The sequence below is a fragment of the Branchiostoma floridae genome, chromosome 4 (genome assembly GCF_000003815.2).
Source record: "Branchiostoma floridae strain S238N-H82 chromosome 4, Bfl_VNyyK, whole genome shotgun sequence".
In the NCBI taxonomy this organism is placed as follows: domain Eukaryota; kingdom Metazoa; phylum Chordata; class Leptocardii; order Amphioxiformes; family Branchiostomatidae; genus Branchiostoma; species Branchiostoma floridae.
Genome location: NC_049982.1, coordinates 17,974,092 through 17,996,987, shown reverse-complemented (window position 1 = coordinate 17,996,987; position 22,896 = coordinate 17,974,092). Strand labels below are relative to the sequence as shown.

At 41.5% G+C, this 22,896-nt stretch overlaps 2 protein-coding genes across 3 annotated transcripts in view; one reads left to right on the top strand and one right to left on the bottom strand.

Annotated features, from left to right (window-relative positions):
• LOC118414277 (mucin-2-like) overlaps positions 1–8,882 on the top strand; it is an 83,840-nt gene extending 74,958 nt beyond the window's left edge. For both annotated transcript variants that reach the window (XM_035818205.1, XM_035818204.1), the window contains 13 exons: positions 10–187; positions 391–573; positions 1,061–1,273; positions 1,533–1,792; positions 2,147–2,350; positions 2,577–2,783; positions 3,150–3,306; positions 3,832–3,965; positions 4,258–4,392; positions 4,871–4,969; positions 5,259–5,442; positions 6,100–6,234; positions 6,656–8,882. In XM_035818205.1, coding sequence (XP_035674098.1) covers positions 10–187; positions 391–573; positions 1,061–1,273; positions 1,533–1,792; positions 2,147–2,350; positions 2,577–2,783; positions 3,150–3,306; positions 3,832–3,965; positions 4,258–4,392; positions 4,871–4,969; positions 5,259–5,442; positions 6,100–6,234; positions 6,656–6,828 — 2,262 coding nt within the window. In that variant the 3' untranslated portion in view covers positions 6,829–8,882. The remainder of the gene's footprint in view (positions 1–9; positions 188–390; positions 574–1,060; positions 1,274–1,532; positions 1,793–2,146; positions 2,351–2,576; positions 2,784–3,149; positions 3,307–3,831; positions 3,966–4,257; positions 4,393–4,870; positions 4,970–5,258; positions 5,443–6,099; positions 6,235–6,655) is intronic.
• A 128-nt stretch (positions 8,883–9,010) lies between these two features.
• The window catches only part of LOC118414289 (DNA polymerase delta catalytic subunit-like), a 21,131-nt gene continuing 7,245 nt past the window's right edge, over positions 9,011–22,896 (bottom strand). The window contains exons 3-25 of the mRNA XM_035818230.1: positions 19,022–19,132; positions 18,635–18,783; positions 18,397–18,514; positions 17,836–18,004; positions 17,178–17,386; positions 16,819–16,949; positions 16,494–16,634; positions 15,950–16,090; positions 15,517–15,627; positions 15,147–15,338; positions 14,842–14,933; positions 14,405–14,518; positions 14,139–14,252; positions 13,764–13,911; positions 13,406–13,501; positions 12,915–13,052; positions 12,535–12,707; positions 11,957–12,109; positions 11,572–11,674; positions 11,326–11,458; positions 10,924–11,093; positions 10,689–10,786; positions 9,011–10,571 (exon numbers count right to left, since the gene is read on the bottom strand). Coding sequence (XP_035674123.1) covers positions 10,475–10,571; positions 10,689–10,786; positions 10,924–11,093; positions 11,326–11,458; positions 11,572–11,674; positions 11,957–12,109; positions 12,535–12,707; positions 12,915–13,052; positions 13,406–13,501; positions 13,764–13,911; positions 14,139–14,252; positions 14,405–14,518; positions 14,842–14,933; positions 15,147–15,338; positions 15,517–15,627; positions 15,950–16,090; positions 16,494–16,634; positions 16,819–16,949; positions 17,178–17,386; positions 17,836–18,004; positions 18,397–18,514; positions 18,635–18,783; positions 19,022–19,132 — 3,101 coding nt within the window. The 3' untranslated portion in view covers positions 9,011–10,474. The remainder of the gene's footprint in view (positions 10,572–10,688; positions 10,787–10,923; positions 11,094–11,325; positions 11,459–11,571; positions 11,675–11,956; positions 12,110–12,534; positions 12,708–12,914; positions 13,053–13,405; positions 13,502–13,763; positions 13,912–14,138; positions 14,253–14,404; positions 14,519–14,841; positions 14,934–15,146; positions 15,339–15,516; positions 15,628–15,949; positions 16,091–16,493; positions 16,635–16,818; positions 16,950–17,177; positions 17,387–17,835; positions 18,005–18,396; positions 18,515–18,634; positions 18,784–19,021; positions 19,133–22,896) is intronic.

Sequence of the window (22,896 nt, the reverse complement as noted above, 5' to 3'; positions counted from 1 at the left end):
ATTCCCCAGGACCCAGAAGGCCCATTTGGTGCATGCCATGACGTTGTGGACTACGAGTTCTTCCTCCAGTCCTGTCAGTATGACAGGGGAGCCTGTTACAGCGAGTGTCAGGCCCTGGGAGCGTATGCCTACGTGTGCCAGCGTATGGGTGTCTGTGTGGACTGGAGGGGGAAGGGCAACAACTGCTGTATGTTACACTTATTTTGTAACATTTAAACCAATCCACAGAGCATTGTACAGTCAATACTAACTACTAGTACTGTATTTCTGCATTAGGTAATCTCTATTACTTGCAATATCTTAGACCTTATGCATACATATACATTGTAAACATAACGTGCCTTCTATGTGATATTTTCTAATGCAATGACATGATTTATTCCTATCCAGCTTTTGAATGTGAGGCAGGGTTGGTGTACAAGGCCTGCAGCTGTGTGAAGACTTGTGAAAACATGGATGTCTTTAACGCCTCGCAGTGTGCCTTGGCATACATGGAGACAGAAGGGTGCTTCTGTCCTGATGACATGGTCCTCCATGAGACCTCTGAACAGTGCATTGAAGGCGATACATGCAGTAAGTACTCTACACTTCTGTGCTAACTCAGACTTGCTGTGTGTTCAGAAAACATGTAGTTCACTGTATACCTCAGAAGAAGAAAGCAGGACTGCATCTGAAATGTCTGAAAATTCACAGAAAACCTTGTCCAATCTATAGATTAAACTTATATATTACCAGTACATATGTTAGTCATTCATAAATGTATCTGCCTCAGTTGTTAACAAATATGTGTTTTGCCAAAGCACATGTGGTACAGCTAGCGTGTCATGCAATTATACCAGCTATATAAATTTAGATACAGATACAGAAATCTAAATATGCTGTGTATATTGATGTCTCCATCAAATAAAAGCGCACAATCATTGTATACCACTATGCATGCCAATACGTACACATAATAATTCAGATTACACACCCTGGAAGTGCAAGGAACGGATAATCATCCACTTTTGACAGCATTCCAGTGAGCAGTTGATAACATTTATGTTTTGTATTGTTCCAGATGGCTGTGAGGATGCGAATGGCATGCCTCTTGCCATTGGTGACACTTGGATCCCTTACAATGACAGCTGCCAGGAGTGCACATGTACAGGACACAAGAAGACTGAGTGCTACCCCAGGGCCTGCCCTACCTACCGACCACCCAAGTGTGGTGTGTGCGAGTCTCAGAGGGTGGTGGAGGGATCTGACTCCTGCTGCCCTGAATACGAGTGTGGTAAGGCTATCACAGGAGTCTTCGACTTTCTAGGGACACTCTTTCTTTGCATTATAAGATTCTCTACTATGCAATACTTTAAGACAAGAGTGGTATGGGCTCCATACATGTATATGACCTCTGGACATCTTTGTGTATCAGATTCTAAAAAAAATTTAAAAAAATATCTGAGAAACATATAGCATTTCTGCAGGCCCTATCATAAGCACTTATGTGCAGAACTTGTGAATCAACTAAGTTTCCTGCCCTTTGTTTCCAGTGTGTGATCTGAACCGTGCAGACTGCCCGGAGGTCGTCATCCCCCAGTGTGAGTACCAGTACCAGTACGTCCACCACACCAACCCCGGGGAGTGCGTTCCTGAGTACGAGTGTCGCTGCAACTCTTCAAAGTGTCCTGCTGCACCACAGTGTGAACCTCCCAAAGTCCTGGACATGTTGGAAGGAGAGTGCTGTCTGGAGTACGAGTGTGTGTGTGATGCCTGTCCAACAGCACCCACTCCATACTGTCCTCCTGGGGAGGTGAGCCGCCTGAACTTGTTCATTACAGCACCCGTGTCATGCTCTGTTCTATAGCCATGACAGATTGATGATAAAGGCTATCAACATTCTAAATGATGAGAAGGGCATATTTTATTGGTTCTTTCTGACAGTTCACTATATAATGTGTAATCTTATGTAAACTCACATGACTAGTATGCAGTTCACAGATATTTACACACACAACTAATATAGAATCATCTCTATTGTGTTCTGTACCAGTCCTGTACTTCAGACTCTTAGACTTTTATGGGCACAACTTTGCAGATAAATCACCTCATAAAGAAGGTCTACTCGATGAATACAGTGAGAACATGTGTTGATTGTTGTTGGCAGGGTTATGTCCTTGTGAGCAGCGAGGATATCTGCAGCTGTGTAACACATTCATGCGAGTGCCGCAATGACACCTGTGCCCAGCAGCCCGAATGTGACGACAACAAAGACCTGGTTACTACGGAAACAGGCTGCTGCCCACACTACAATTGTACCTGTAACACATGCCCTACACATGGTCCAGTAATCAACTGTGATTATGCTGAGGTACAGTATCTATCTAAATTTGATAATATTTCTGTGGTCCATGTTTGTTTTTAAAAAAATACAGTTTCCTGTAGCTTAATAAACATAGATGTCCGTGGCACATGTGTGTTTACATAGAATGCAAAACTTAAAGTGTATAGTAACGTTCTGCTTTGATGGAGTTTTGTCTAGTACACAAATGTTTTACTGGGTTTCTCCTTGTGACGAGGTCTTGTTGTGTCCCTAGGGTTATGTCCTTGTGAGCAGCCAGGATGACTGTGGGTGTGTGACCGAGTCCTGCGAGTGTCGTGAGGACAGTTGCTCACCTGAGCCTGAATGTCCGGACAACAAGCACGTGGTTACCATGGAAACCGGCTGCTGCCCTCACTACAACTGCAGCTGTAACACCTGTCCACCCAGCCCTACACCAGGTTCAGACTGTCCATATGGAGAGGTGGGGCCACATTCTGTGATGGTGGTGCTTAAATTGCAAAGTGATTATAGACCCAAGACCTATTGTCTGCAAGGGCCAATTGCTTTTCTGACAAGTCTGTTTACTGCTGATATTGACACACAGATGTTGAAATCCTAGAAGACTTTGAACCCTGGAAGACTAGCCCTAAATAGGGCTAAAGGGTTACAATAAAGGAATTAAAGAGATGTCATAGTGCACAGTAGAGTGCACATGCATGGCTGCTTATTTCATTCATGATAAACCATAGGAACATGGAATCGTAGAGACTCTACTGGCACTCATGCTCATGTGTGACAGCTTGACAGCTGTAAACCTGACAGTACCGATGCCCTGTCACCTCCCCAGATGCCAGGCTATGTGATCCATGAGACTGTGGATGACTGCGGCTGTGTGAACAGCAGCTGCACCTGTGACCGCAGCAGGTGTCCTGCACCCCCTACCTGCGATGACAACAAGAACCTGGTTGCCCTTTACACTCCATGCTGCCAGAATTACACCTGTGGTACGTCAGCACACTTTGTGTCTTGCGTGTGATACATATATTCATATCTTTTTGCATTTCACACATGTTTTTAAAACATTACCCTATGCAGAGGTATCCAGAGTCCCTACATGTACAAGAGGAGGATTGAATTTCTTTTCATGAGTTCTGCTGACTTTCAGCTCTTTGTCCTGGAGCTTACACAGATGGACTGAAGCAATAGTGCCAATTTTAGTTACAATTTTAAGAAATGGAGTAACGCTGGTTTACCTTTCTCCGCAGGGTAACCTAAATCCGTTGTATTCAAAATTTTAGTATCTAGGGATATCAAGTCGACGGACGGTGGTTTAAAATTGCAATGAATTCGAAATATTGCAGTTTGAACCACTGTCTGTCGATTTGAAATCCCAAATGCTCAGTTTTTAAATACAACGGATAGGTTACCCTGCGAATAAAGGTGAACTAGTGTTAGATCTATAGTGTTGATTATGGAAACCAGATGCTTATAGAAGACATAAATGCGGATTGATGATGTTTTGTTTCCAGAGTGTAAGGAGTGTCCTGTAGACGACACAAGCTGTGGCATTGGTGAGACTCAGACAACCATTATTGATGACTGTTGTCGCCACACCAACTGCACCCCTGAGCCAGTCTGTGTGTACCAGAACACCACTCATCAGGTGAGTACTGAGACCTTCACACTCACACTCTTTTCAGTTTATTGACTGAGCACATGGAAAAGGTGATTAGTAGTTCTCTTAATCACAAGTCAGAAGAAAGCTTATTCATGATGAGGTTTAGCTGTTTTCATCACAAGTGTACTAACCAAGTTATCAATGAGAATTGTTACAAACATTACATCGATTACTTGTTTAAACCATGCTGTAGGAAAGGTACATGTAGAACTGTAAATCTGTTAGATGATGGTATTCATGACACCTTACCTGACTATTCTGTTATCTACCCTACTAGCCTGGTACCAGCTGGACTGATGCCAATGATAACTGTATCCAGTGTCAGTGTCTGGAGGAGATCGATCCAGCAACAGGGTTCCACAGGGTCTCCTGCAGTGACGAGTCCTCACAGTGTGAAGTGAACTGCCCAGCAGTGAGTACTTATGTTTACTTGTATTTGCTACTTTTTGAAGGAATGAGTTGTTTTTATAAATCTGCTGATTTCCAGAATTGTAAATGCAGAAGCACTCAAATCAGGACATGAACAATGTACATACCCTTATAAGCAACACCCACAGCTGAAGGTATGAAAAAAAAATCAAATAGGAAGATGCTAATATGCATATCTACAAAACCTAGCCTAAATATTTCCAGGGAGCAAGTTTTAGAATCAAATGAAATGATAATTCTTTTACTTTCCAAAATCACCAAAATATACTACTCAATGATAAACAATACGGGTGGTCCTGTTATGGCAGCAATTGAAAGCACATTGGAATTTTGCCACATCTACCAGACTAAATAATAAATTCAAATGATTGAATGATTTTATAACCCTCCAGACCTATAAAGCTATTAGTTCTGCTCCCCTGTGACTCCTACCAAATGCAAGTTGTCTCTTCCTTCCCCAGTGCCACACCTATCAAGAGCGCAGTGGAGAATGCTGTGGAGAATGCGTCAAGACATCTTGCTGTGTCATGGATGAAACTGAAACTCTTGTGGAGCATCCAGTAAGTCTGCAGATGCCTGCTTATTGTTAGTACACAGCAGAGCTGTGTAGGTGCCCTTGGATGATGCCCATGTATGGGGATGTATTATGTGCACTTACATGTATGTGCTTGCAGTTGGTGTATTATTGTTGTGTTAAATCTGCCTAGATCTGATGGACACCTGTACCTGTGGACAGTAAATTAGACTAAATGTAGAGATGTTCCAGTCTAACTGATGTAGACACATGTAGAGATACACACCAAAATACACACTTTGTGAAGTGATCCTAATGAGCTTTCTCTCTTCCAGGCTGGCTCTAATTGGACCTCCCCTGGAGACAGCTGCTCCCGATGTCACTGTTTGGAGGCAGGGGAACACGGACAGGTGGTGGAATATTGTTCCACACTCCTGTGTCCGGAACCCCCAACCTGCTCGAGTGATGAAGTCATGAAAAACACATCATCTGCTGATGGCTGCTGCACAATCTATGAGTGTAAGTTCCATCCCCTCAGTAACATTTGTCATCAGTAGTGATCATGAGTTCATTTTTAAGTAGAGTTGAATGAAGTAAGCATATCAAGCTTGTAATTTACAAGCAGTTCAGGTCCCTGAACTATATTTTACCTTCATATAAAGCACAGGCCTTTGTGGAAATTATTGATAGTGCATTGCACCTGTTAGAAAAACAGAGTACTTTACATCTCAGTGAGAAACCTCCTAGAGTGTTGTAGACCTACATTCCCCAGATTCACATCCCTGGAGGACCTGTGGTCCATAGTTGCACCTCCATGTTCACCTTAATGCTCTCCCTGAGCTCTTTCCTGGCAACCTGATGTCGACGGCTTCACATTCCTTATTGAGAAACATAAATACAGACTGTTCTTAGCTGCGCCTCCCAAGGCCTTCTCCCAGGAACCCACAGCCCAACACAGCAGCACAGAGGGATCTCCTAACCAAAATTTTCAGCTTGCACATTAGACAGTACACCAAGCTGGTCTTTACGGATGGCCTTCTAGATCAATCAGTTTTATATTGCTATCTTTTTTTGTGACTTGCTACTACAAGTGAGGGGCCCAGAGCTGGTTCTCAATGATTTCCTTGCAAATTTACATCTGTTGATTGATATTCTTGTGTGTTTTGCTTCCCAAAGGTGTGCCACCGGGCCAGGCTTCATGCAGCTTGTTCACCAAACAGGACTACCTCCGTGTGGACGACTGTGTAAGTCTGCAACCTGTCAATGTCACGTGGTGTGAGGGACGCTGTGGCTCCAGCTCCATGTATGAAGGTGGGTGGAATATACTACTTCTACGTGCCTGTAACAGTATCTGGTTCTAAGGTCACATTTTCATTCCAGGGGTCTGGACGAGGATGAAAAATTGATGTATATCAACAAATTAAATGTACACTAGTAATGCTGTAATTTTTTTTAAACGTTTCGTGTCATTCATTTTGTTCCAATCTCCCCAGCCTGGCACCAGTTTTGAAATGTGGCCTTGTAGGATGAATATGACTTGTAGAGAGAGGGGTGTTGATATATTGCACATCAGCAGTTCAGCACACAGTGCATTTGTTAGTGAACATGTACAATTGTGTAGATGAATGTACTTGGATTATCCGTGATGCACATTTGGTAGGTTGCAGTTTGTAAGATCATGCCTTTAGTTTACCTTGTTGCTAAGTGCAGATCTTGCCTCCCATCTTCCTAGGTGTGGACCTGAAGCACACCTGCGAGTGTTGCCACGAGGTGTCCATGTCAGAGGTCTCCGTGCCGATGGAATGTGAGGGCACCACAACCTCCTCCATGTCCTACGCCTACCGCCAGATCACGGCCTGTGACTGCGACACCACAGAGTGTGAGGTGCCGACTGCCCAGCCCTAGTCTAAAGCACATCGACTGTACCATGGGACCAACATGTCATGGCTGCAGACTCGTCATGTGATTATCTCATGGCAGTCACATGATCATTCTGTAGCTTGGATTGAAGAGATTGATATCGGAAGGATACCATAAGATTTAGATGCAAAATTACTTTACTTTGCTGAAAAGATGTTAGATGCAATAACAGTCAGAAGAAATTAAGAGTAGGCAAGAAAAGTGTTCATTTTCGCAAGATTTTAGGTCATACTGTGATACCAAGTTAGGTAATTCAGCAAAGTCAAAGTGGTTTAGCAGAGAGCATTTCAGCGGAACTATGCAATATTGTCTCCTGTGACTCTGTGTGAGGGGATGTCATTGGCATGGGAAGATCCAAGGATATGAGGGGACGGCTCATTTATTGGGCTGTACTGTTAGGTAAAAGGTACATTCAACATGGGGCACTACCTCCCACAGAGTCACTTGTCTTGTAGAGCTGTACTATCTCCTTTAATTTCTGAACATTTTTATAATTCTAGAGTGATAAATGGATTACTGCTATTTTTATCTTATAGTGCTATATTATACAGGAAGATAATTATCCACAGGAGACATCTAGTGAGGGACATCTAGTGAACAAGGAAAATAGTATTTTTATTGATGATTGTTAAGTTAGGCCTGTCAGACAAGGCTTAGGCTGCGACTTATCTGGCAAATTACACGCACATTCTCTGTAGCCTTCTGACTATACAGGGCTCGAAATACTTTTTTCTGCATACCTGCACTGGTGCAGATAACATTGAAAATTACCTGCACCAGACAAATTTTACCTGCACCACTATGAATTTAGGAAGTATGGATCATACTAAAATTGTTCAGGAACTATAGCTATTTTTTCTGTTATACTTTATAAGTGGTAACAGTCAATGCAGCTAATAACAATCCAGATATACCTACATCATACTATTCATAGGACATTTATGTATAAAACCCAGTACATGGACCAGTGCAGGTTAGGTGCAGGTAGACACCAGAAATACCTGCACAGATCCAATTTTACCTGCACTAAGGTGCATATGCAGGTGGTATTTCGAGCCCTGCTATAAGTCATGACTTGACCACCAGTACAGTTGCCATCAGTGTAACCAAGAATAAAATGTAGTTTTGAATGTTCCTCCGCAACACTGTACAAGATTCCATTTTTGGCAAAAAAACTATGTATTTGTCATGGACAGTTAGATGGTGTGAGACAATAGTTGAAGGTGGCCTTTTAAAGCTTATCGAACAACAAAGAATATCTTTTTGTGTACCTCACCGGTGTAACCGGATGTACAATGTATGTATGTGTTTGTGTTCACTAAAGAGTGTTTTGTTCTCAATCCTAAATTGCAGAAAAGTTGACACGTTATCTGGTGTCTGTATTATCACACCAATGTTCTAACACATGCATAATCACTGTTAAGTTTAAATGAGTCTTAAAATGTCACCTTTCAAGCTTCTCTGGATAGCAGTAAAATCTTGCAGTAATTGACAGCTATTAAAGAAAGATGTAGTAGAATAATGTTTGTACATGTAATTGTTAAACTTCTTTTGGGAACACATTTTGTAGGAATGTTATTTGCACTTCACTCAAATATTCTTTGCTGTGAGAGCAATAAATAACAGCAAATGCAATATCCAGAAATTTGGGGACCATATTAAAGCCAGTGTAGATTTTAACAGAGGGGGGATTCTATGTTCCAAGCTTACCATGCACCATCAATGTACACAAGAGTTCATACCCTAACTGACTGCATCAGAAAAGTTTTTATTCCTGTATTTACCCCAGATGATGTGGCTGTCGTGTGCAATCTTAAGTACCAAAGAAACTGATTTCTTCTCACCACTAAGGTTTCTGTGAATTGTTATATTTCAGATGTATTGGGATAAGATCTGTGTCACATGTTGCACAACAATCATGTTAATATCAGTTGCAAAGCACAAGAACTACATTGTTGAAATAGAACAATTTACAGCACAATGAAAACTCTGTAGTTATCCCTTTTCAGCATAGAATAAAGATCTATCAAAGAGTTCTACATTTCTTTGGCTAGGATGATTCATGTGTGCAGTTAATGTAGGAGGGCAGAATAGTGTAAAGGAAGTGACATTGGTGATGCTTTGTACAAGTGTGTGTAATGTCATAGAGAAGAGTAGAAATCAGCAAGTACAAGTCTTTATTTCTTGAGCTTAAGTTATATACACTCGCAGGCACTTTTCTCCCAACAACTTTTGCCCACCCAGATGTCTTAAAATGGCTCATGAATGCCTCATGGATAGTTATGTTAATGTATACAATCATCTATACTTTCTACAGGACCCTAAGGTATTATGAAAGAAGTATTTTTCTATTCAACATAATTTTTCAATTTAAACAATTCACATTCTGTAAGGTCTGTCCTTGGTACTGGATAATGATTACAATATTTCCATGTACCAGTATATAGGGGTGTCCAACAGAAGACAAGCACAGCCATGATAAAAGTGAGACATCTTACCTTTGCCCGTTATCTTTTTGTCCCCGTAAACATGTTCCAAGATCACAATATCCTAATACTGAAGCAGGAGGTGTGTGTGCGAAAGGAGTTCCTTAAATGCTAATGACAGAAAATACTGCAGCCCGCAAACTACTGTAAATGCAGAAACTTTCGCTGTGGTTTAATCTTTGCGGTGGCCACTTCACCACTGCTAACATTTTTCCATGGCAGTAAGAGACTACAGTGCATGGTGCTACCACAACTTAAAACCACAGCGAAAAGTCCTTTTTTCCGCTACCCCGAAATTAAATCCCCATGAACTTAAATGCATTTTACAGTATATTTGGACTTTTGGAATCTGACTAAAGTCAGACTGCTCCACTGTAATAACTGTCCAATTTAAGTAAACAATGTATTACTGTACTGCACTGTCTTAAGTCCGTGATGCAGTCTTCCACTCTATCCAACACAAAACCTTACTTTCATTTCCTTCCGCAGTAAAACTCAAACATACTTCTAGTGTAAACTCAAAACAATAAATTCCAAAATAATGCCACAGCTGATAGTCACAGATATTTTATTCCAGTCCCATTGAGAGTAGGTAACATGTGTACAATCATATTTCAATAGGATCATTTTGTAATAATATTATATGATCACTTTATAATTTTAATCTCAACTGCCACAGCAAACTGAATGAGTCTGGAATGTTACAAGTAAAGTCCTACAGTTGTTGCAGTTTGGCTCAGTTTTACATTTGTGAAAGTCTGATCTCATAACCCTGTCATTGTCGTTATATTCAGTTTGCAGTAATAAAGCAGTAATTCTCTTTAAATCATTGAAACTTAACAGATCTTTTTATAAAGCAATATGTAGAAGGTTGATATTATAGTCTAAATGTTTTCTTCTCAGTGATCATCAAGTATTAATATAAGTAAGTTTAGCCATACAGGTACATGTAACAAATGTGGACCATATACTCTAAGGGTTAGCTGAAATCATATCTACTGAAATTCATCTTTCTATTGTAATGAATACAAATAAACCATTCTCGAGTAATAAATCTTTCACTCTATTCATCATGAGAGCCTTGTCACAGATCAAAGTTTTGCATCAGCCCACCATTGAGCGACATAATTCTGGGTTGTGCCATTTCACCAGGTGGGGGAGCCAAACCTGTGAATCATCTTGTCCTGATCGGCCAGGTCCTTCTGAACTTTCTTCCTCATGTAGAAAATGGGACAGTCTCGGCTGAGAGCAGAGGGAAAAGAGACATAATCTGTCAGCATCTGTTACCCATGAGATACCATACCGATACAAGCATTGATAAAAAAACATCCACCTGTTGCCATCAACTGCAGTGCTTACCTGGTACATAGAACATCCTCATGCAGACTGCCCTGGCACCGCTGGCACTGGGTCCACAGCCGAGAGAATTTCTCCTCCAGCGCATTCAGCTGCATGATCTGGGAGGCAAATGAAAAGGACTTTTCTTAACGAGGTCAGAGGAAAGACATGTCATTTCTACGGGGCCACCCAAAAAGAGGTTTAAATGTTGACTTCCTTCTGAATTGAGATCTTATTTGTAAGAACTGCATCTTACCTCTTTTTGGTAGATCTCAGACTCCTTGTCCTTGCAATACTTGCAGACGGCTGTCCCTTCCTTCTGTAGGACAGTCTTACAGCCAATACAGGTGCTGCGCTTTTTCACAAAGCCGGCAAGGGCACTGATCTTTGAGGAAACGACAGTCTTGCTCAGGGTGTGCTCCCCCTCTGGTAGGATAGTGGAGAAAATGGTCAAGACTCTGGAAGATCATAATCTATACATGCAAACAATACCAGATACAGTACCCTATAAATACAGTACCCTACAATCCTTTATCTATCTACAAACTCCATAATGCAGATATTCACCAAACATAACAAGCAGTGTCATTGACCCAAAGATAACCTCTTGAATATTGTTACACATACACACACAGAATAAAGCTTTGCTGACACGTACTGAGTAGTACAGAGGTGGCCTTGGACTCTCCCAGGATTGGCTCAAAGATGCGGAGGAGAGGTTTGGACAGCTGTTGGTCAAGGTAGTACTTAGTGTCGATGGGGATGTTGTTCTCCAGAACATAGATGGGGTCCTGTATGGACACAGGGGTAAACCCAATAAGCACAGTTGCTTTTACAACATGGTAAGTACAAATGGTGTTCACAGTGCACAAACTATTCCCCAGTGTTGTACTGCTGATGTTACCTCAGACTTCATGTATGCTGCTGTTCCCTTGGCTGCAGCGATGATGACATACGGAACACGGTCCCCCAGGTTCGGAGCGCTCCCCGCATCTCTCTTCCTCATCCTACACCAGAAGCAAAAATAACCCATTCAGAACACGTTGTTTCAACATTGGCCATTTAACTTCCCAAAATACAACTTTGGTGTCATATGACAACAATCAAGTTCTCGAAAGCCCTAGTCACATATTGTAAGATGAGACTTTCCTCTGCTATAAGTTACAACAACATCGCTATAATGTCTAGGTACCGGTATGGAGCCTGCGATATGATAGCACTACGATATTTTGTAGGCTCGAGAAGTGGGAACATTTTAATCATAAGAAGCAGCCTGTCCCTTGTCCCACCTTTCTGCCAGCTCCACGTGAGCCTGTTTAGCTGCATACTCATCACCCTCCTTTGTCAGCTCCTTGGTGATGACCAGCTGAGAGATGTCCACACGGTTACACAGCAGGTCTGAGATCACCTGCTTAGCATGGTCAATAGCACCCTGGGGATCCCTGGGACAGCACAGAAATAGTAAGCACTGAGAGGTTTTACTGCTACATTGTAATACATTAACATGCTTAACAGTATGTTTGATTCTAATGAGCTGTGCAGCATGTCTTATAAATCAGAGCACATTCATGTTGGAGCAAACAGTAATTAAATAAGCACCTCACAAATGAATCATCAGGGCATTGTGTTTCATTGATAGATGCTAAATCACCACCTTCAGACCCTGACTCACAATTCTCATGAAGCTTCTGCTTTGTAAAACATCAAAACAACCAACAAGCCAAGGGATTACTTGGGTGTATAGCCACGCAGTAGACTGTTTACCCTTGGACATTATCCAGTAACATCTTGGCCCAAGTTCATGTACATTATGTTGTACCTGATATTTACAATGCCTACTTAACAGTAAGTGTAATCTTATAGTCACCTGTAGATGAGGAGTTTCTGCAGACATGTGTTTATGAGGTGAGCCACTAGGGGGCAGTTATCACGGCGCACAGTCTCAATGCCCTTACAGTCCATCTTGTCATGGATCTCAGGCCTAGTGAAGTAGAGCCCAGCATAACGCTTCTTGTTGATCAGCAGATAGGGGAAATACACCTGGTAGGGACACAACAAGACCAAGGGAGGTAACAAATTAACCAAAACATATCATGAAAATGCAGAAAACACAGGAAGTACAAAATGGATCTAGAAATCTTGAGTTCTTTCTATTTGATGACATAACATGACTGAATGGTACACTAAGTAACTAAAATCCATCGGAAATTTAAAAACAATCAAAGTAAGAGTAAAATCCTTGCCAACCTTTTCAAACTCCAGTTTGACAGGATGAGGGAATTTTGCCGACACGGCCTGAGCTGCCTCCTTCCCCAGCTCCATGGCTTCTGCCACAGTCTCCACCCCAAACTTCACCATCACAGAGTCCGTGTCTCCATAGATAACCTGCAGACATACATGTGTAGTGCTACATACTTGACATGTACTCTATTGAATATGCTGTTTATAGCCATATATGGCATAATAAGTTTAACTAATTGCATTTTGAAACACAACACAACACAACCCAGCAGTGTTGCATTTTGCTGAAGTTGGTTGCAACCTGGATGCTTCTGACTAATCAATTCTAATGTGCAGTCCTTTGGATTTCATCACTCGTTCACTATTCCATGAAGGCTTGAAAGGTAACCATTTGCACATTCAATGCCTCAGACCATTATTCTATTTTTGATGCCTAACTCCTGAGTTAGTGCCTTATACATGTAATACCTCACAACAGTGGCAGGCCTACTTAGTACCTTAGCATCATGTTTGTGCCCCAGTGCTACCCTGTATGTCTCCTCCACAAACTGTCTGGTCTGTTCAATCATTGTCCTGCCGAAAGATGTCACACTCTGAGGAAAAAGAAAACAACATGTAACGTTAGCATTTCAATTGTTTATATATAAATCAGTGGAATAATGTAACTACCTGTGAGGCTGTATCTATGAAAATACAGCAAAGTCAACGAAATTGTTGTCTAAATGAAAAGAAAAGACCACAAAGATTTGCAGGAAGGAAATGCAACTCAGTTCAATGACAGATGACACTATGTGCTACATTAATAACAGGGCTGAGTGGATGATTCTATGACAGTGCTGATAGGCTGAGACCCACCTGAGATATCTCCAGGCACGGCAGCTTGCCCACTTGCGCTCCTGTGAACCCGTACACAGAGTTAGCGCTGATCTTCAGCGCCAGCTGTCGGCCATCCAGCACGGACTTACGGAAAGGGTCGGTCTCTTTCTTCAGGTCTGCTTTGGCCCTTTTGGAAAAAAAATGAGACATATCTATACAGAAACACGGGGCTGTTTCATACAATAGTACGAGACATAAAAAAAGCATATGCCTCACATGGTGGAAATACGGATGTTAGCTCAGAGAGCCATCCATTAAATGGAAAGAGCATATTCATCACAACAAGCTCAAATTATGGCATTATGGCCAACCCAACAGTGCAGTTAATCAAACCGCATTTGCAAGAAGACTTACTTCTTTCTTGCAGACAGCAGGTTCTCTAAAATCTCCGGCAGCAGACCCTTCCGCAGCGTCTTCTTGACAAAGAAGTTTCCAGACGGGGTCTTGATGAACTGATCTGGGCTCAAGCTGAGAAGACAAAATGTTTCTTACCAAATAGATTGTAAATATTTTACAAACCACGAGAAATAAAACCACCATCAATATTTCAAGATTTATATATACTTATCAAGTATTTTTGATGAAGTCCACAACAGGTACATTTTGTAATGATACCCCACCTTGCCCTGCTGCTGGGGGTGCTGAGTAGGGTGGTGTAACACAGGTTATGGGCCATCATGATGGAAGGGTACAGGGACGAGAAGTCCAGTGTTGCTATCGGGGTGTCATAGTACCTGTGGGTAGGGAACACAATATAAACACTTACCATAGGGGTACATGTAGAATAGCACAAAGGAATCATTCTGTGAGACTGGTAACTTTGCAAAAATATTAGCATCTAAAATGCATTGTGTATTATTTGGAAAAGTATCATCATGTACAAATAACAAGGGGGACCATGGAACAATGTCATACATGTACCATGTGTCTCACCAGCAGTCCCGCCATCTACACAACGTTTGAATTAACCAACACATTATGAAGGAGGTTGTGAGGTATAGTATATGAAACTTTGTTGATATTCTACATAGTTGTCATGGTGATGAAGTAGACCCACCCCTTGGCTGGCTCGATGACAGTGGCTCCTTCATACTGCTCATCCGACACGCTGGACTGCATGGCCGGAATCACCAGGTCCTGCTCTCTGGCCTGGTCAACAACAAATCACCAAGTGGGCTATATTACTGGTGTAAGGAGACATACAAAAACATGCCTAGGAGTCATAGAAGTCTTTTTCCTACATGTTTGTGGATTAGTCAAAAGTCACAACATTAACTACAGTAAAAACAGCAATATAGGTGCAAACAATTACAAACTACAACAGAAGCCGACTTGTTTGTTCGTTGCTGATTATTTACTGACCTTCCTGAGCAGCTGTGACATGACCTTGATCTGTTGTCCGCGGGTCAGGAGGTACGTCAGCGGTACGCCGGTGACACGAGCCATCTCCATGTAGTTGATCACACTCATGAGTTTGTCCAACAGGCGCAGTGGTAGCAGGGCATCCTTCAGACAGTACACCGCTAGACGGCGCCGGGTTTGCTCTGAACCATTCTGATAGAGAAAGAGGCAAAGTCAATTTCTTTACAAGTAGTGACCATTTGCTTCTGCTGGAGGACAAGTTTTTAATACCTGCAATAAATTATTGACAGAAAGGCCATTTTGTTACCTGTATTATTATTACAACCTACCATTTGACTAGACTAAGAGACATACTGAGTGAGTCAGTCACCTGCAGGTCTGTGATGATGGAGTGATGAACATCTTCCTTCTGTTGCTGCAGAAAGTGGTATGATACTGCATTCAGCGTGTACGATCGCAGCTTGTAGTCTCTCAATAAAACCTGTCATGTGTGAGAAGAAGAAATAATGACAAATTCGACAATTAGTACAATGTACTTCCAAATCTAATACTGTAAATTCCTTCATCTTCATGATGAATTAATTTCACAGTAGATGCAGAAAGGATGTGTTCACAATGTTTTAAATTTGTGGTTGAAACAATTCTGCAGTACAGTAATGACACATTTAAATGCATATTCGCATTGTCATGAATTTACACTGGACGGGTAACTGCAAATATGCAAATATAAGATCATAGTGAACATTTCAAGTTTTACAGTGAATGATGAACGTGTCTGCAGTCACGATCCCGCCATGTCGTACCTGCAGCAGGTCAAACGTGACCCGACCCTCCATGTTGACATACTTGTTCTCCCGTTTGCCCATCTGTTTGGACTGGATGTTCTGGTCCTTGATAACAGATCGCATGTCTTTCATCCGACCCAGAAAAGGGAATTTTGTCACCTGTTGAAATAACAAAACCATGTCTATATCAATCAAGATTGTGCAAGCTGATTTCTGCTGGTAGTTTTTAGTCCATGAGGTGTTGGCAGCTTGTCATATTTGATACAAATCATTCATCCAATCAAATCTGTGTCTTCAAGAAACAATTTTAAAGTGACTTTCAAACAGAGTGCGACATCAACATTCTCTTCACCTAAGATCCTCCCACAGTATCTTTCAGCCAACAGTATTCCTCGATTGTAGTTTTCGATTTTCTGCTGTTACTTTCAGAATTCCATCTCCCTCATTATTTGAAACCATGTTTTCTTTTTAGTCTTCTAACCTGTTTAATATTTTACTTGTTATTGTTATACCAGCAAAGCTTTATTGTCCTTTTCATAATTCCTCTCCATATTGTTCTAACCTTCAGTGTTGCAGCCCTCTTGATGAGATAAGGCAGGTCAAAGTTCTGGATGTTGTATCCTGTCACCAAGTCTGGATCTACCTCACGGATGAAACTTGACCATTCTGCCAACATGTCCGCTTCCTTCTTAAAGGACAGGACCTTAGGAAGGAAGGAAGAAGCAACAAATGTTACAATATGCTTAAAGTACATGTACACATTACAGCATTAAAAAGCCACTTAATTTTCAGGAATGAAAAGACAAAGATATAAAACTGCATGACTTGACAGCAACTGTACAAAAAGCCCTGAAAACAGGACCTTTGCTTTATATACATGTACTAACCTTTGACCCAACAATAGGGGCACAGCTGTTGAGGGTGAAAACATTGCGTATGAAGGGTTCTCGTTCGCCCTGTCGTACCACCATGTTGGCGATCTGGATCACGGAATCCTTCTCTGGCTCAGGAAAAATACCTGTGTGGGGTGACACATACATGTAGCCCACTATGATTACCATAATATGAAATGTGATTGTGTTTGTATCTGTGTACATGTATCTAACAATGGAAAGAATGCTGTACTATGTACTGATGCAAAACTAAGCAAACAAAACAGCAGTTTTTCAATAGACCAACCTATTTTTTGTGGCACCCCCACATGTATTGTAAGGTTGCGGCCTTGTGGTTTGTCCTGTTAACGTACCTTTCCTGCCAGCACACTCAATGTCAAAGCTGAGCACCCGGAGTGGCGCAATCTTCAGCCACTCCCCCTCCGCAGGGTGGGACACAAACTCCTCCCAGGACACATCCACCTCTATCTGGGCCAGGGACTTCAGCTGATCCTTCAGTCGGTACTTCCCAGCGGGAAGTTCGATCCAGTTACAGCCGATCACTCCAGTGTCCACCATGAACCTGCGAGGAATGGATGAAGATACAGGTCCAAATCGTACATGTAAAGTATAAATCATCGCCACAGGCTAGGAAAGCAAGCTTTATCTGATGGTTGAATGTCTGTATTAAAAGCTTGGATTTACTTAGATAGTTACAATAGTACATGCATTTCCGACAGCTTTTCAAGTTCCTTCAAGAGAAACAGTTGATATCAACCACAAACAAATAAATACATCGACGTAAATTGTAAACAAGTAAAAGGCTGTGGCAATATAACTGATAAAAAACATAATTTTCAAGAAAAGTATACACATAGAAAAGATCCATATGAGGCACTTGGTTGAGGCTGAATAAAACATTGACTGTCAAATTTCTCAATGAAACGAAACGTTTCTCAGCCCTTATGGATCCTTTTCTTTAGACACATGTACCTGGTAAGATGCTCACGAATAGTGCCTTCCAAAACTCACCTGATTTCAAAGTCAACATTGCTTTCAAAGGACTGGTATCCATGGAGACCATAGCCCGGGCAGGAGAAGCCCTGCTCCAGCAGTCTCTTGGCCGGGGCAATCAGACGTGGCAGTGCCACGGTGATACGCAGGAACGGCAGCCTCTGGTTACCATGAAAACCATACATATCTAGAGGGGGTGAATGTAGATGTTTACACAATGGGAAATAAATATCAACCGAATTTACTAATCTGCACTGCCTAAACATAAATTCCGATTTATACCTACACTGGCAGATATCTACACCAACATGAACACTTTAAATGCATTATTTCTATTACCTTCACATTGGTTTTATTTGGCAGTTAAATAGAACATGAGGTTTTTGCTGTGTTTTAAAATAGCAAATGAGGTTTTTGCTGTGTTTTAAACTCACAGCTGAAACAATATTGTATAGCGATAATACTTAGGACGTGCATATTTGTGATGTTATAAACAAAAGCAAAACAACTACAGATTGACAGTAATGTTTTATGCAAATATAGACCTTACCTGTCATCAAATGGTACAAAAAAACTTACTCTCCTTCTCCATCATCTCCACTGCCAGCACTGCCTGCTTCACATTGTCCTTGTTGGACCTCATGTCATTCAGAACAATCTTGTTCAGCGCATCTCTGAACTGTGCACAGTGCTCAACCTGGAAGGGGTAGGAACGGTCATGTAAGGAACACCCCTGTGCTATACGAAAGATAAAACAAAAAGAAACATAATGACATTAAGTTTAAACACACAGACTTTTGACGAAAATGACACTGACCTTAAACTCTGGTTTGGCAGGCACATAGAAGTATGGTGAAAAGCCGTGCACGTGGCACACCACACTGTTCCCTTCCATGGTTACACCAAACATACGGACAATGGGCACAGGCCCGACACTGGAGCCTGGCATGCCATCCATGGGGAAACCTGCACATTTGGATTAGACGGATATGAACTTTTGAAAAACTTAACACCACATGAAAAAGAAAGCAAAGAGATTTATTGAGCTTATGCAAGCAATACTAAGCATGCTGGTAATTAACAAAGCTGCATCAATAGAGATAAACACTTTTCCAAAATGTCTTCTTATGAGATTTGTGTACCGATCAGTTGCATTAACAGTTCCAAAGCCCTGCGTATAGACAGTGAGATCAAACCTCCCTACCTATGTAATGGTCCAGGTCAATCTGCTGAAAGCTGATGCTGTCAGTCCTGGGGTTGAGGTTGGGTGGTGGTGGACGGACCCATTTTTTACGGGTCGTAGCAGATACAGGTCCTGTAAAAGACGATGTGAAATGGCAAAACGCATTTTTGGGCCAGAACATAGCTAACTTAAAGCAGCAAAAATATTTTCCATGACAGATGAAGAGACATGTCCATGTATGAGTGACTATACTGCTTAGACCTCTGTAATATGTAAGTGTGACATATTGCTGATGATATTTTTTTCTCATTCATGCAAATACCAACTGCTGGGGTGTAATGCCTTAAACGGAAAAGTTCGCTATAGAAGGTGGAACCCTTCCAAACTTCTGCGGGTGGAACGCCGCGCCAACGGCCGCGGCTCAGAATACTATATATATCCTAAACCTTCCTGCCAGAAGGGTAAACTCTCATTTTGACACTGACCGTCTTGGTGGGCAGACGTACAAGTGATATGCTCCCGCGGTAAAACAAGCCGCCGCCAATGTCAGGCGTTTTAGGTTACAAATTGGCGACACAATAAATACACACAACACTGCAACTGTAGTACTTGTCCGCAGCGGTTTACGCCTACTCACGTCCATTACTGACCAGTTACATGTACCTGTAGTCCGTACAACTGTAGCAGTGTGTGTGCGGTCCAATACATCACCAGCGTACGTAAGTACGTGACTCAGAGTTGCAGTAACTAAGAAAATAAATTTCTGACTCGTGCCCTTCAGTTACATACAGTCCGTAGCGTTACATACAGTACATTTCACTGTGTACAAGCCGAACTCCCTCCCGCATACATATTTACAACTAACGTTATATCACATGACAAGAAAACAAACTATCGTTTGTTGCCGATCACACAATCTTATCCTTGGGTGTACGTAACTTGCTTCAGACTTGTTGAACGAAAGACTTGCCCCTTAGTTTAGAAAATACAAGTGTTGATATTTTTTTTTGGTCCGACATGAAATCGCAAACATGTTCAGTAGTGACTCCCAGTCAACAGTGGCAAGGTCAGGAAAGGGACAACCATCGATGTCGGGCAGAAACAGAGAACTATGCGTCATGGACACAATAAGGAACAAGGACACTGTGTGTATGTTGTACCATGGTCATTTCATATTTCTTCATCGGGTTCTAAATCCTATCCATGGGAAGAAAATGTCGAATTAGAGTAATGGCCGTGGGGAGGGGAGGTAAACGGTATTCGAATTTGTTATGGTAAGGATTCACACGGAGCACTGACTTCGGTATATCGGGAACAAACCAGAAAGTTAGGACTATTTGTCGACTAGTTTCACATGAATCGGGCTCACATAGAATCAATATAACGTACCCTAATGCTGCTGAAGTCAACTACAGTGTATTTTGCTGTCGAGTACCGCCACATGCAGCAGCAGAGATCGGTAACATAATCCCCCGGTTATGTCGCACACTTGTACCGATACATGACACCTAAATGGACACACGACAACAAAACCGGGAAGGGGTGGGCCGAAGGACATACTTGGTGAAATGCAAATTTATAACAGATATGATTCGTAGAGGTTACGGCTTTTACGATGTAATTAATTTGATGAACAGTTTCTTTTTAACAGAACAGTTTTGACAAACTAATAGGATTTTCATGACAATGCTGGTATTGGCTATTTAGTGACACAAAGATGGCAATGCACCTCTAACGTTGAGTATTTTATTATTATTGTACATCATTTGATAAAATAGGAAAGCATTCCCCACTGACAACTATTTAATCAAAACTTAAACATTTCAAGTTGTTAGATTGACAGAATACACATTTCCACATCAAAGTACAACAGAATGTTCTAAGAGACATTGATCTCGTTTTACTTTCAGTATGACATTACAACATAAACTAACAAGCTCATTACAACATGTAATGTCCCCTACAAGTGTAAAACCATTTTGACTTCATCATGAAGAAAATATGATATGATACACTGCACCTAAAAGACCCAAACATGGCTCATTTTGTACATTATGTTCAGATTGTAAGGAGTGGACAACTACATACTGGCATATTATAGATCCAACAGGCTTCAACACATCTGGCTACTGGTCCTGATGACTCTATTTTTCTTGATTGTAACTGTCCATAATTCGATATAAAAATGGTGTGTTATACAAAGTACTGTGCCTGAGAGAAGGCAGTCTGTGCAAGCAAGGAGGTGGTCTAGGCTGATTGAAGTTGTACTTGTCCCCAGAATGTTCTAATGGACCTGTCAGCAATAGGTTTCTGTGACACTCGGGATATTTGTGTTCTGTGTGGAGAAAAAAATGTACAGTGAGACTGGTTCTGTAAGTAAAATGCTTCTGTTACTTTGTCTCCCTTTCTCTGTGGAATCATACAACAACTAGAGTTCCTCGAACACACATATTCGCCAAATAAACATTTTTTATCGAAGGTCGTTGTTTCTCAATGATTAATGTATGTAATTATGGCTATAATGGGCCAGCTAAGCACCAAATACAGCTTAATACGAGATGTTAATATAGCAAAGCTGGATGTAAGGTCTTTAGTTAGGCTAGGTTAGGCTAGGTCTTTAGTTTTAGATAAGATATCACTCTACAAAATGTACATTGCAGTCTTTTCGTAAAAAAAGAAATAATGAACAAACTTTGAGTGACTGGCCTATGTATTAGATAATAGGTCATCTAAGGGTTATCTAAGGGTCATACGTAAGGATTGTTACGGCCCTACCTTGGTGAATGTTTGTGTCCATCTCATGAAAATAGTAAGTAAAGTTTTGCAATCGCGAGTTAAGTCAGAGGTATTTTACACAGTCTACCTGGCTGGCTATCACGCCAGGCTACTCAGATCCCCCCATCCATAGCCCCGCAAAGACAAAATAGCTGATTGACAGGCATAGTAATTGCTCCAACCCTACCAGTGACCCCAGGTCGGCCTGTCTGCTGGCTGGCTGACCCTCTGGGAGGGTTTCATTGCAGGAACACCAGCACCAGTACTGTGTGTTTATGTTATAGGAAAATATATCCACAAATGTTTATACTGTAGAACCAATAGTGTAAAGGACATGCTATACTCAATATGTTGACTTATTCATACCTATAGATATCCATACATGTATATGTCTGTTAAGTAAATGTGTCTTTAGAATGACACATAGAAAAGCGCTGTAAAAACTTTATAAAACACAGTAATAGCAAAAATACGTGTTCAGAAGACTGTGTCTTTAGAATGACAAAGTTATAGAAAAGCGCAGTAAAAACTTAATAAAACAGAGCAATAGCAAAAAAACGTGTTCACAAGACTGTGTCATTAAAAATGACACTATAGAAAAGCGCTGTAAAAACATTATAAAACAGAGTAACAGCGAAATATCGTGTTTATTCGATCTCCCAGTGCAAGCCTTCTTCGGCCAGCTGACAAAGGATATCACAGAACTGAGAGGACCCGGCGGTTGCTAGGCACATTAACTAATTGCTGTCACTCTACCCTACGATACCAACCTATTTAGTTCTAAGTGATGCTCACTTGCATTAGGAGAACTGTTAACCGCATCAAACCAGGATTGCGTTGTCTGGATGAGTGCAGAGACTTTCTGAAACCATGCTGAGAGTCATGAATCAGGTGATTTGTGTCCTGTAGCAATAAGTCCCGGAGAAACACCTCGTACACCTTACCCAGATAGCTCGTTAGGGAAATGCACCTGAAATCTTCAAGACCTTTGGGCCTGGTCACCCTTCGTACTGGCACTACCAGTTCTTCTGTCCATTGTAAGGGAATGTTGTAAGCATGCATTGTAGATATTGCACATTACAGGAGCAAGCTCTTCATAGAAGTTGGACAGTAGCCATGGC